The 15,041-nt window shown below is 40.2% G+C and overlaps 2 protein-coding genes across 8 annotated transcripts in view; both read right to left on the bottom strand.

The window, feature by feature from the left end:
• The window catches only part of abi2a (abl-interactor 2a), a 39,351-nt gene extending 34,279 nt beyond the window's left edge, over window positions 1-5,072 (bottom strand). For 3 of the 7 annotated variants that reach the window (XM_072685675.1, XM_072685679.1, XM_072685677.1), the window contains exon 1: window positions 4,808-5,071. In XM_072685675.1, coding sequence (XP_072541776.1) covers window positions 4,808-4,924 — 117 coding nt within the window. In that variant the 5' untranslated portion in view covers window positions 4,925-5,071. Of the gene's footprint in view, window positions 1-4,807 lie in introns of all 7 variants that reach the window. The other 4 variants (XM_072685681.1, XM_072685678.1, XM_072685676.1 and 1 more) reach the window with 3 other exon arrangements.
• A 1,588-nt stretch (window positions 5,073-6,660) lies between these two features.
• Window positions 6,661-14,692, bottom strand: tmem237a (transmembrane protein 237a). Its single transcript, XM_072685081.1, is given in 11 exon segments — window positions 6,661-6,728; window positions 6,819-6,940; window positions 7,400-7,487; window positions 7,584-7,657; window positions 7,824-8,015; window positions 10,065-10,182; window positions 10,485-10,642; window positions 10,741-10,834; window positions 11,456-11,590; window positions 11,709-11,780; window positions 14,671-14,692. Coding segments are annotated over 11 exon segments (1,143 nt in total).
• Window positions 14,693-15,041: the final 349 nt, after the last annotated feature.

Consider the following 15,041-nt stretch of genomic DNA (forward strand, 5'->3'; position numbering starts at 1 on the left):
TAGTTCTGGACATTTTGTTCCAAGCACACTGCACCTTACAAACCTGCTCAAAAGCACACTGTGTACTCAAGTAATAACATTTATAGATTAAAAAAAGCCTCAGGATTTGCCTGACTTCTCTTCTCTTCTCTTAACATCTCATGAGAAGAAACAGGTACAAATGAAAAAAGTTAAATGCAGCACTATATGATATTTAAGACACTTTCACAATATTTTGACATGCAGACAAAAAGCACCATTCACTGTATTAAGACAACTGCTATTTTAAATACTACCTAAACCTAGTACAGTGGTTTTCTTCATTCAGAATTTGATGCACTCCATCCAGACGGGGCTAATCACGCTCTTTGTCAGTGTTCAATAAGCCCTGACAATATCCACAATATGGCTCAGAACAGGCATAATGAGCATCACAATAAAACTCATTACTACGCAATAAAATACTGTTATATTGCCTACCTCTCTTAACATGTATGGCAAAATTGTAGCAATTGAGTTGTCATGACTCTAATATTTAGATTTTCACACTGTAGTGTAGTCTCAACGCTTGATGCCGAACCATACCATGGCAAAATATTAAACACACCAACCATCATCTGCATACCAAGACCTCAATACCTACAACCCAGCAGTAACCAAGTCATATTCGTGTATTTACAGCTCTCTGAACCACTGATAACAGCCAATCTCAGTAACAGCCCATCAAAATCAACATACTGCTGAGATAATGCATATTAATCACCAAGGCCCAGTGCCAGTTTGGATGTTAAACAGGACCAATAATCCCAGAATCAGAGTCACAGTCTCATAAAAGAAGCAGAATTGCTGTTTGGTCAAATCTAGCAATAAATAAAAACAACTTCCAACCAAAATGAACAGCGTTGATGAGGGAGAAAATTTAGACGCGGTTTAAAGTGCAGTTTTGCTTCATACAAACTATGTGGAAGTGTAGAGCTGATGAGTTTTTATATACTCACAGCAGCAAAATCTCTCTCCTCAAGAGACCTGTTTTTGTGTTGCAAAATATGTACTATTGTGTTTTGTATTAATGCACTGTGAAATCCTTCAGAAGAAAGGTGCTCAGTCCAAGCTGATAAAATTAGCTTTTTAAATATGTCTGGTAATCATGTTTGTGAGCAAACTCTATGTATATGACTTGACTCATTTAGCTGTTCATATTTACAGGGTGGTCTTATGAATCAGGACCCAGTGCCAGATTTCATGAAAACAGAAAAACAGGACAGTAATCTTTATTTATGAAAGAGCAAACAATGATAGAGCAACATTATTTGCTCTTAATGTCATGGTTAAATCTGTCAGTGCTTTTTACAAATCTGTCCCAAAGGCTTATTGGACTAAACACAGAAATAATCATATTCATAAATATTCCATTTTTTTCTATCTGTTTTTTTGCAACAGACACATCTCTGCCATGCTGAGTAAAATTAGCATGCACCATTTGATGTGCCTGTTGACTACATAAAAATATAGGGTGTTAAATGTGCTTGGCTGTAACCTGCTGAGCTGTTGTAATGTTACTTGAGCACAAAGGCTATGATCTACGCTCCAAAACAAATGTGAATATCTGAGGGAAATGTAAAGACCAGATCCACACTGATCTACATCACTGATCTAGATCTACATCTAAAACCTTGGATGGATTTTGGTTGTGAAAAGGATTTGAACTGTTACAGATGACAACATGGTCTACTCCACAGGATTAGGCCAAATGGTTATTGGATCATTTATACATGGTTAAAAGTCAATTGTTAATTGATTTCAAGCTGCAAGCAACAAAACAAGAACATTTTTCTACATACTGTTTTAGTTTGCTCTGACTGAGCAGTTCATGTTTTCAGCACTTTTTGGGCAATTTTTACAACACTGCAGTCACGCTATCCATGTAGCAATTGTAGGTCTTGTAATAATCTAGAAATCACTGTTTGAACAATCACAAATAGCTTTTAGTTATAAAGCACAAGTGACAAAAACTTCACTGAGCCTCCCTGAGGACATACCCACTGGGAGCAACCTTCACTGCTCAAAAACAGTGGCAGGGCTGTTAAGGGGACACTAAAGATTTGATGACTGAACAGCTCCAGAGCATGAAAGAAAGCTTTTAACAACAGGAGCTCAGGAGACACAGCATGGTGCGGATGGCACTACATCATCTTTTTAAAATCTGAGCAAAGACTTGAGAACATCAGAGTGGTGGGAAACCTTCAAAACATCAATAAACAAAAAAATAAAATCAATCCATTCAAGATTTATTTGAAAGGTATAGTAGTATTAATCTATAAACTTGAACTCATACACAGGTCAAATACATTTCATACACAGCCTATGTTTCTATGAATACTTATGGTTCACACATGTAGCCTTAGTTTACTGAGCTTACAGTAAACTGACAAATACGTGCACTTTCCAGGACCAATCACAGAGCAAAGCGCACCTTTACCTGTGTTCCAGTTATGATAAACATCTGTTGACTCCTAATCAACATTTCAACACCCCTGTGGATGACATGACCATGTGATGCCAAAATTGGCCTTTGTTGGGGTCATGACAGGGCTTGTGCCCCAGCACATAAGATCAGGTTTCAGGTACCAGGTTGGTCACTGTAACTCTGCATTCTCTCCACAGATGTCAGAAATGGGATGTGACACATGCCTGAGGCGCGAGGGATGCGGGAATGCAAGAAGTGCAAGGGCATGCTTCCCAAAGGAGGGGGAAAGAGTGACAACCCTGTGCCTTCTGTCCTTCATGCCCTCATCCAAAGCCTTGTAAGGCTGTACAGGGAAAGCAGGCTTCTTTCTGCCACCATCCTCCTTTCACTGTGATCTGCTTTTTACCAGTCAACACTAAGGACTTGTGAATACAGTGAGTCGCGCCATCATCTATTAACCGTGTTTCTTCATCTAAGCAGTACAGAACCTGATTTACAGCAACACGGTAAAACCCCATGACAAACCAACACAAAAATACATCATATGGACAAAAGTAATAGGAGTTCTTCCTGCTTTTGTTATACCAACTGTCTCCTCTATTCTGGAGCATTGTTGTGAGGATTTGATAGCATTCAGCATCAAGAGTGTAAGTAAGGTCAGGATGTCAGTGCTCCACCCAATACTTTTGGGATGAGTTGGGAATGAGCTGGGATAGTCATCCATCAATCTAGGCTCATGTTTATCTACTCCAGAGTCTTCTACTCTATTGGCAATACTTCTCTACAAGGACTAGACAAGCTGTGTGTGTGCATTTGCACATATGTGTCAACAAATGCAACTTAACCCATTAGCTTGCAGTGGTGGCAGTGGGGCAGTGGTGGCTCAGCGGTTAGAGCACCAGGCTATTGATAACTATGTGGGTTCGATTCACGGGCTCGGCAAGCTGCCACTGTTGGGCCCTTGAGCAAGGCCCTTTACCCTCTCTACCCACCGCTCTGGGTGTGTGTGTTCACTACCACAGATGGGTCAAATGCGGAGGACACATTTCATTGTGCATAGTACAGTGACAAATACATGCACCTTTACCTTGCTTAATCCATAAGAATAACCCATGCTTACATGTCACAGACCCTTTAAAAGTTGTGCAAAATTCCTTACAGCACTCGATCCTTCACTTCAACTCATGAAACCTCTAAATGACATATACTGAACATCCTGGACGCGCACAAGACAAGACAAAGTTCAATCAGTCCCCACTTAATAAAATGTCATATTCCATATAATCAGATCTCAGCACAAAAGTTATGAAATTGTTGTTTAAAATACCCTAAAATATTTGCACAGGAAGTCATGTGACCTCCTGATCACTGTAAGAAACTGTAATATTCAACTGTGACAACATTCAAAACTGGGCCTGGACTCTCATGGGTTAAAGGAGCTGAATGCATTCATCAGAAGGGGTGTCCACAAACATTTGGACATGTGGAGCATGCCCAGCTGTATTGAAACCAAGCACCTGTGTGTACTGGCAACTGGCATGAGACATTTTAACACAGGCATAACTGGATCATACTAAAGTTAGTCAGCTAGCTTCAGCTACAGCTGAGTAAGCCTGGCGTGCTCCTCGCTAGCTGACAACCACCAACTTCCCTAAGGACCATCATATCATATCAGCTGTGGGAAAACGCCGTCTACACAACACTGGCAAACAGTGCCTCGCTTCTTATCGACACAGTTGCATGTCAATATTAGATTAGTGTGTGATTTAAATCGTATCTACACCCTGACACCTTGTTTTAGGCAGGCAAAGTGCCACTGCAGCACTAAAGTTAGCCAGCTAACGTTAACGGGACCTGTAGGTTAACCGTCCCTCAGTCCACTCGCTGCGAAACACGACGGAGACCCACGGCCGTTTACCAAGTGCAGCAAACCCGTAGCTAATGTCCGCAAAGTTGTTAAATCTACCCAAACACCAGGATGTCACTTCTAATGACGGTTACCGCTAAACTTTCTTGCTGACAACACTGCGTACTATCCACATATACTGCCTCAGGTTGGTTACTCCACTCCAGCAGGCGAGACGAGCGGTTGGGCTGCATTCCAATATGCGCACTCGTTTTCTAGCCATCTACTCGTGTTCGAAACCCAACGGTCAACTTCGGGGTGGAACGAGGGTGAGTTCTATGGCGTTAAACTAGCTAGGCGTTCTAGTTAGAACACAAGTGCGCGTATTGGAGCACAGCCTGGGATAGCAGAACGTAGTGTGGCTAGCTGCTAGTCGGCTAACTAGCCATTTGCAGCCCACAGACTCGACTTCGCCAAGTTTTAAAACACTTCATATCACCGTTCGCCCGATTTACCTGGACGTAGTTGCTCTCGCAGTATTCGGCGACTCTTTCGAGATTAGTGAAACTGTCCAACAGCGCTCTCCGCCCCGCAGGAATCTCTTCCTCCAAGAGCATCTGTAGCTCCGCCATCTTTTGACTTACATCTTTTTTTTTCTCACACGCACAACTGACGATGCTCGCTCTCTCTCTCTCTCTCTCTCTCGCTCTCTCTCTCGCTCTCTCTCTCGCTCTCGCTCTCGCTCTCTCTCTCTCTCGCTCTCTCGCTCTCTCTCGCTCTCTCTCTCTCTCGCTCTCTCTCTATCTCTCTCTCTCGCTCTCGCTCTCGCTCTCTCTCTCGCTCTCGCTCTCTCTCTATCTCTATCGCTCTCTCTCTCTCTCTCTCTCTCTCTCGCTCTCTCTCTCTCTCTCTCTCTCTCTCTCTCTCTCTCTCTCTCTCTCATTACGTGGTGATTTTTTTTTTTTAGGTTGCTTTTAATTTATGTAGAAATACATTATTATTATTATATATATTACCTTAATAAATAACGGCAATTATGTATTTATTAATTAATTACCGTAACTAAATTATCATTTAAATTATTCCTAATTATTAAAATATTCCATTCGCAAACAAATCTAGCTAAATTATGTATTTAATATTTATTTTGCAGTGAGCATAAATGACTTCACCGTATGTGTTTTATTCTGACCTCTAAATATATTCAGTTTAACTGTGAAATTAAATGAATTCTAATGAAATTGGTCGTAACCCCAGGATATAATAAAGCTCTGTTAGGAACTGCTCCGATAACTAAACTGTAATTTTGGAGTCCAGCCTCAGCGCTCCTGCTGGCTCTCTCTCTCTCTCTCTCTCTCTCTCTCTCTCTCTCTCTCTCTCTCTCTCTCTTTTCAGGACTCTTGTCGGCCCCCAGTGGCAACAGGGCTCTGCTTTGGATGCAGCAGCTCATGTCTCTCCTTAGTCTCTCTGCTTCTTTGATCATTTGGAAAGTGGTAGACTTTGACAGATTCATTAATCATGAAAATGTATGAGCTTATATTTTGGAGACTAGAGCTCCCACACAATCCCCTTTCTTCTTCTTTTTAAAGTTTTGCATCTTTTTGAGTTTGAGAACTACAAGGAAAGGCAGAGTAGTAGGACCAGTACTGCTACCGATTGTACAGTTTAGGTGGCCATCAGAGACAAGCAGCCTCTCAATTCTCTCATTATTAATTGGTTTACAAATAAAAAATAATTAATCATCATAATAATGATTACACTAGTAATAATTTATGATTGAATCATGTATAATCATTTCAGTCCTTGAAATGATGCCGGTTATGTTCTTCAGGGGACTGAGATGTTCTGCTGAAGGCTGTTATCAGGACAGTTATGCTCTGTTCTATGTGGTGCAAGCCGTGTACAGGCCAGAAGACCCTTTTCCATATTCTTATGTCTTTCTGTTGCCCTTTTTAGAGTGTTTTCCACATGGTTTCCACAAGTTTTATCTTAGTCTTGTTGTGATACATTAAATTACAGTAGAAACATCTGATCAGAGGTCTTAAGCTCCCTTATATCTTCAAATGATAATGAAATAGTCTCTCAAATTAACATTAACACAAACATTATTTCTGTATCATCTGTAAGTTAAATTACAATAAACTGTTGAATTGATATATATAACTATATTTATATAAATTGTGATTATAATGAATGACACCATTTGTTATAAAAAAATATTTATTGGATCATATAAACTACATTCATTAATTTAGTTGTAATTTACAATATAAACAGAATTCCTATGAAATGTTCAGCACACAATGTTTTGCTTCATTCTGCTGTAGCACTGATCCCCCCGGTGAGTAGTGGTAGTGGTGTGTGAGCTTTAGGCAGGTATGTCAGATTTCTCATCATGTCGTGGATATTCCTCCACTTCCATCGCCATTAAAAACTCTGTGAATCAAAGATCATTGTGTTAAAGGACAATATTATCACTATTGATATCATCAGAAGTTCTGAGGTCCATACACACACTTAGCTTACCCTCAGTGTAGTCCATATCTGGTCTGGTAGAGACAAAGATCCAGGCCAGTCCAACCAGTAATGCTACAACCAGATTCACCACAATCCAGGGCTGCAGAATCTGATGTTCTGAACCTGGAGGCCTACAATCAAAAAGATTCTTCTTTGTCAAAATCAGTTTTAACAGTTTTAAGCAGCAATTTTTATTATTTTACTGAATATTGTAAGATATAATAGATATAACATGAAATAATAAATTAAATAATAAAATGAAAAGCAATATAATATACAATAAGTAATTTCTGTCACGTTTTGAATGAGACACGAATTCTGCAGATAGACCTCAAGGCAATAACCATCAAATCTTTATTAAAAATAAAATGAGCCTTTGCAACCGTTTGGCCAACAAAATAAAAAAAGAAAAACCATAAATAATTCAAAATGAAATAATCCAATATGCATACATTTTATAGCTTTGTTTATATATATATATATATATATATATGGTACAATTATGTTCCCAGACTGTTTCCTAATAAAACTATTCCATTTATATCCAAAACAAATCTGAGAGTGAAGAATGAATAGAACAATATGCTCACCATAACGTCTCGTTGGCAGTGGGGTACAGGTTTATGCGGTCACTGGTCATCTGCTGACTGAGAGATAAAATGAGAGCTGCAAAGTACACTGAGGACACAAAAAAAGACACAAATTCAAGCTGACATTATATCTTAGTTCTTATATGAATGACTTAAAAGAGGCTTGCAATTCATTTGGACTCACAGAATGATGCAAGGGCCGCTGGGTCAAGTGTGAGGAACCCCCGCAGAGCCATGGAAGCCTTAGCTAGATTCACCCTGCACAGTAGGAAGCATGTCAATTATGTGAATACTGAATGCTGCATAATTCAGCAACTACAGGTTGTTGGTTTAAATCCCAGTTGGGACGGACTGGTGAGTGCAGGAAGGTGCAGACTCTTTTGTCCTTATGAAATAAATGGTCACTTAATGGGCACACACGCACCTGTCAAAGGCAGACACAGTGCTAATAGACAGCAGTAGGTACAGCAGAGACTGGGCCGGGTAAGCTAAACTGTGGTACTGCTGTAGCAGGTTGGGCAGCGTGGTCAGCTGCTCTCCAGCAAGCACATAAACGACAATTATGTTCCACACTGCGTAGCCCGCCAGAAAACCATGAGAGAAGAGCCCAATGATCCTGTAGGGGACAAACAGAGACACCCACTGTGAGGCATGCCGGTGGGTATAATGGCTTTGCAATTCAGTGACAGATTTAGATGGCTTAATATTAATAATAGACAAAATATTAACCCTTTAATGCCTGTATGTGGTTCCACACTTTAGTTCCACCCTTTCATACCTACATACATACAGTTGAAACCAGATGTTTACATACACTATATGAAAAGACACATATGCATTTTTTTCTCACTGTCTGACATAAAATCAGAATAAACATTTTTCTGTTTTAGGTCAATTAGGATTACCAAAATTATTTCTATTTGCTAAATGCCAGAATAAACAGAGAGGGATTTTTTAAAGGCAATTTTTTATTACTTTCTTTCATTAGTATTTGGTACCATTGCCCTTAAACTGTATGACTTGGGTCAGACGTTTTGGATATTGTTCCACAAGCTTCTCACAATAGTTGGCAGGAAATTTGGCCCATTCCTCCTGACAGAACTGGTGTAACTAAGCCATGTCTGTAGGCAGCCTTGCTCACACATGCCTTTTTTAGCTTTGCCCATAAATTTTCAATAGGACTAAGATCAGGGCTTTGTGTGGGCCACTCCAAAACATTGACTTTGTGATCCTTAAGCCACTTTGTAAGCAGTTTGGCAGTGTGCTTTGGGTCATTGTGTATTTGGAAGACCCATTTGCGCCCAAGCCTTAACTTCCTGGCTGACTTCTTGAGGTGTTGCTTCGGTATTTCCTCATAATGTTCTATCCTCATGATGCCATCTATTTTGTGAAGTGCACCAGCCCATCATGCAGCAAAACAACCCCACAGCATGATGCTGCCACCCCCATGTTTCACAGTTGGGATGGTGTTCTCAGTCTTGCAAGCCTTCAGTCATCTGGAAATTGCACCCAAGGATGAGCCAGACTTGTGCAAGTCAACATTTTCTTCCTGATATCTTGGCTGATTTCTTTTGACTTTCCCATGATGCTACACAAAGAAGCAGTGTGTTTCAGGTGTGCCTTAAAATACATCCACAGGTGTGTCTCTAATTAACTCAGAATCTTCCAAAGACAGGACATCATCATATGGGCTGTCCCAAATTGTTTAAAGGCATGATAATCTTAGTGTATTTAAACTTTAGACTTAAAAGAAAGTAATAAAAACGGCCTTAAAAAATCCATCTCTTATTATTCAGCATTAGCAAATAGAAATAATTTTGGTAATCCTAATTGACCTAAAACTGGACAAGTTTATTCTAAATCCATGTCAGACAGTGAGAAAAAATGCATATGTGTCTTTTTTATATAGTGTATTTAAACTTCTGGTTTCAACTGTATTAGTTTCATAGACATTCACAGTAGTAATGAAAACATTTATAATGAATAATTAAATAATAACAACTGAATTTCATATGATAAGGAAAATGAATAGCACACTATACTACAGAGCTAACTCAGATTCACCCTAAGTCTAGTACTACTTGAGGCAGATCTAACCAAACTACAGAAAAAACTAAAGCTGGCATTCAAGTAAAAACACTCCTGAAAGCAAGGCTATTAAAAAAGAGTTTATCTAGCTTTTGTTGGAGTCTCTACTGTCCAGGAAAGGCTTTCCATTAGATTCTGAAGCATTGCTGTGAGGAGTCTATTGTATTCAGTGACAAGAGGGTTAGTGAGGTAAGGATGTTGGATGATCACCACCCTACTTCATCCCCAACTCCCCAACTCATCCCAAAAGTACTGAATGGAGCAGCGTCATGCCAGAGAACACAGTTCCACTGCTCCACAGCTCAGTGCTGGCCATGGCGCCATCATGTTCATGTTTATCTGTTCCAGAGAGTCCAATTCCATTGGTATTACTTCTCTACAGGGACCCTTAGATTTTAGAGCTTGAACCATTTTATGAAGCAGTAAGTCACTAGAGGCCATGTGCAAAAGCTCCTTCAAGTTTCAAATTAGTAAAAACCTGACAATCTGAAGTGTTTACTTGTCTTCTGAATAAGGGCAGGTCAAAAGTTAAGAAGGCTATTGAGGAATCAGACTTTGAGATTGCTGGACCTCTCACCTGAAGCCACTGTGAACCCTCATGGCCACATCCCGAGTGTTCCAAATGGGTCTCACTTCCATAAACTCTTCCAACTGCTCACGGGTCAGATCCAGACGATCCCTCGCCTGAAATCGTCCTGTTCACACAAGTGTTCCATGATCCAGATGTGCTACACAGACCACTACCAGTGATACTAGTATTAAAGGCAGCTACAGTTGCACTTAAATGCATTCAGATGATGCATAACCAGCCACCAGCAATGGAGGCAATGGCCTCCAGTTCTCTGACATTCTTGTGTTTAGAGAGATTTGCTAAAAGTTTTTTTAAAGAGATTTGCTAAAAGTTTATATATTGTTTTAAACGCATCATTGGCAATAGGGGTTGAATAATTTTGAGTGCAAATGTATGTAATCAGTGTTTTATAGACATTACACTCACTGCTTCTCTCCACAAACACTTTGCTGAGAGGCTGGCTGTGGCCCAGAGGAGCTGAGAACAGGGACCGGTGAGTGATGGGGGCGTGTGCGTCAGTGACAATGTCGTCCTCTTCCACACCCAGTTCATTGGCGTACTGATTCTCTGCCATCTTAGACTTCCTGTATGGAGGATGTGATCAAAGTGCAACGTGTGAATAAATGCTATAACATTGACTGAGATGACACAGTTATGAGCTTCGACCTCTCCTCCCCCTTACCTCTTTCTTTTGCTTTTCCTGGGAACTTCCTCCCCATCTATGTGCGCCTCTCGTGCATCTCCATTCACGAGATCTTGCTGCTCACCTTCTAAATCTGTAAATAAAAAGTGAGAAGTGTTTGATTCTTGTTTAATACAGTATATTTTATATGATGTATCTTAATGTTAATAGTGTTAATAGTGTCATGTGTTCACACACGTTCTCATGTTAGTACCCCCCCTCCATTTTTGGCATTGCAGAATACCTGTTTATCACAGTGCCACCAGAACTGGGATGGTGAAGCCTAGAATGTGCTTCTTTTGAGACATGTGAAGCACTACACTGTTAAACATTATAAGGGCAACAAATGGTTCTTTAAGAGATGCCATAGAAGAACCAATTTAGGTTCCATAAAGAGCCATGTTTTAATAGAGATGTAGGTGAAAAAAGGAAAGTGTACAAACGTGGATCTCTAGCAAACAAAAAGTGGTTCATCTACACTCTTAATAATGAAGTACATAAAGGGCATCCTACCCACCCAGTGAGTACAGTGAGTACCCTTACATTGTTTTGGATCCCTGTCCACAGATGTGATCCCATGTTTTGCACGTTATCACATATTTTTCATGTGTAAAAAACAATGTGAGGTATCTAGAAATTATTATTCATATTTAAATTCATGCATGAAATTAATATTTCTTTATAGTTTATCGTGTTCACTTTGTAAAACATTTACCAAGAGTATGTGCCTTCTTTTTCTTCTTCTTTCTCTGTGGTGGGACGTCCTGAGGCTCAGGGGTCAGAACATCTCTGTTGTCTGGCTCCATATGACTGGCCAACCCTTCCATTTCAATGGCAGGCTCTGCCCCTGCTGGAAAGGCTAGTGATGCCAAACAAAGAAAGGCATGAAGTACACAAACCAGTGACAATATCAACTCAACTGACCAGCAGTAAAAACACTGTGATAAGACGTGGCTGCTGGTTCTCACCCTCTGTCTCTTCCACATCGCTGATCTCCTTCTTAACCTTCCTCTTCTTGGGTTTGGCAATCGGCATCTCGTCTGGGTAGAGGGCAGAGGGCGAAGGATAAATAACTATGCTAAGAGTTGCTCTCTTTACTTGGTCCTACCTTGGTAAGTAATCAAGGTAATCAGATACAAGTAGGCACTTAGGATAAGATTAGGTGAGTATTAAGGGCAATGAGGTAAAATTCATTTGCTAATTTAATTAAATGATCATAAACTCTCATTTATTTGGAGCAATAGCATAGATATGACACATTTTGGTTTATGTAAAAGGTTCTATACCAATCATCTGTACGTAAATGATTAAATCACTTGTCATCAGTGTCAGCTGCAGACATCAAACTCACCTCCAGTGTCTTGACTTCATCGCATTTTGTGAAATCATGGCAGGATAAGAGAAGAAAAAGAATGACACAAACCACATACACAAAGAGCACATCTGGAGGAGGCTGTTTTACTGAACTGAGTATGAGTGTGTATAATGCAGATAGGTAGGAAGACCATGACCATATGGCTCTTTATAATGCTGCCATAGATACACCATAGAAGTAATGGCTTTTAAAGGACACAATTACAAGGCATTATAAGTAAGTGAACAACAGCAAACCTTCCCTTGAAAATGTCCCTCAGTTTTTCTACCACAGCATTACTACACTACAGAACCTATAGCTTTTCTCATGTTTCCCAAAAATCAGAAGGTCAGTGTGACCAAAAGATTATATTTAATGTGATTTGTTGAATGATTGTGCTCAGACCAGCTCACAGACCAAGTGAAACTTACAAAATCCTCTTCATTACAGGACAACCAGTTTACACACAGTCAATATAAAAGTTCATTCTACTATTTGCAGATCCTTAAAGAAACTGACCTTGGCATTGGAGGCACTCCGCGCTGAAAGACAAAAAGAGAAGAAGCCGAGTAGTAACCCAGAGCAACCCAGGGAAAGGTGAGCAATATCGATAGATCGCAGTCACAGTTTTTACACAGGCCAGCACCACATCACTGTGCTTCAGTGCTGAGAGACGAAATATTCTCTATAGCCTCCACGTGTTTTACAGGTAAGCTGCTGAGATCACAATCCAATCACGTCGCCTGATTACACCTCCAAACACACTTGCTTGCCAGTGGCATGCATGATTAGACCCATTACACAGAGCAGAGTAGTAACTGTGGCAAACTATGACCCAATACACCACCAGCAGACCATCAGTAGAGTCTAAATCAAATTCACTGACAAGACAACATACATCGCACTTCTTTACTGTTGTCCACTGATGTGGGAATGTCTTATATTTGATAGATCCACTGTTTACATTCTCAGCCTGAGCTCTAAAGGTATCTTCAGAAGCTATGAAACCCATTTGTTTCAGAGCAGCCCTGAGAATGTGTTGAGACATAGAAATACTGTATATAGAAAATATCAATCTTATTAGTAGAAGTAGTAGAAAAGTGTTATTAATACACGTTTCATAACAATGGTATTTCTAATGTTCCATGTCCAAAGTTCTAGTTTTGTCCAAGACTGCTGTGGTCCATAGGAAATATATAGGAATAAGAAGAATACAAATATAACTTTATAGCCCAGCCTAAGCAAATCTTTGGCTTCACCAATATAAACAGTTCTCAGTAGTCAATCCAGTCTTCTGGCTCTGCTGTAGCATCAATTTGTATCACAGAGCTTCTTTCAGGTGTAGTCTTTAAGATAACCAGATTAAAAAGACAACAAGGTAACCCGAACCCAACCCCTGGGTAATCCGGAAGGGCAATTACAGAAAAGGCGGCATTGTGAAAAGGTAAAGAAAGGATGCTGTAAATTGATTACAGGGGATTACAGCCTATTCTCTTGTCTTGATTAAAGGAGAATTATTTACAGTACATGGAATTCAACCTAATTGTGGATCTTTTCAAACTTAATTTCTATGAAGTATACAGCTCAAATGATCTGTACCCTTTATTAGTTATAATTCAATTAGCTGGCTATCACTAAATTTGTCATGTGTCTATATTCCATAAAAAAGATGTAATCTAGCAGACCAAGCTGAAAGACATGCGTTATTCCCTGTACAGGACAAACACCCACCACCTGTATTAGGAACAGAGTCTAATCCGCAGTTAACGGCCAAATCTCCTGCCTCAAACATACAACCCAAACCAAGTCTCAGGATGTGCTTCATTACCTACGGTAGGGTCTCCTGCTCCGTAATCTCTAAGTAAGTGACAGAGAGTCTGACTTACTGCCTGTTTTCTCCCCATTGTGCTCAGGTCGGCGTCATGGTGCTGGATACGGTGGCGCAGAGGGAGGAGGGTGGCCCAGAGCTGCTCCGAGGCCGTCTAATCCTGCACTAAATCCACACAGGCCTGCATCTGCCAAGCAGGGACTTAGTGAGGCAGAGATTGGTGTGTGTTCTGAGGACGTGCAGGAAGATATAAACACACAAACAAAGCTCTAATGCCCTCACACACATAGAGGCAGAATTCAGGCCAGCACACCATTCATCAGATGCAGTGAGAGCAGGCTGCCTATCTTCGTGTTATTCTTTAAAAAATAGTCATTTAACATATAACAGACAGTTGTTTCACACGAAAGGACTCAGCCACACCATTACAGCACAATAGCTTCACACACAAGCCTACAGGCATTTCCACCAAGGACAAGAGCATGATACGTCTTCTTCTCCCTAGTCAGTGGGTGCAAACAGCAGCAAGGCCTAAATGGAAAACAAACCACACACACACACACTGGAGCAATACAATTTATACCAAAGGCTATGTTGACATTTTCACATTGGTGTATTTGGACAAGTTACAGAAATGGTTCCAGGTCTGGCTTGTGCCACTTTCACCTTTATTCATTTATTAGGTAATGCATGGTGTATCAATCCAAAAATCCAGCCTGACCAGCTCAAGCCAATCAGACTGGTTGACCTGCTTAGCTTGTGACCAGCATAGTGTGTGTGTTTTGAAGTTGGTTTAGCTGGTCTACTAGTATGACCAACCTGACTAAGCTAGTCAACCAGTATGACCAAGCTTGTTGACCAGCTTGATCATCTTAACTTTGCTGGTGCACCAGCAGGTCCATAATAACCAACTAGTCAAGCAGTGGGTCCAGCTGGACAACCATCTTGCTCAGGTTGGTTATGCTGATAGACCAGCTTGTTCATCAAACCAAAAAAATAAATAAAATAAAATAAATAAATAAAACAAAAAAAACTATGCCGATCTAAAGCTAAGATTAACCAGCTTAACTTGATAGCCTCAACATAGACTATCTTTTTAACCACCTTGACTATTAAAGG

Source organism: Salminus brasiliensis, chromosome 8, assembly GCF_030463535.1.
Source record: "Salminus brasiliensis chromosome 8, fSalBra1.hap2, whole genome shotgun sequence".
Taxonomy (NCBI): domain Eukaryota; kingdom Metazoa; phylum Chordata; class Actinopteri; order Characiformes; family Bryconidae; genus Salminus; species Salminus brasiliensis.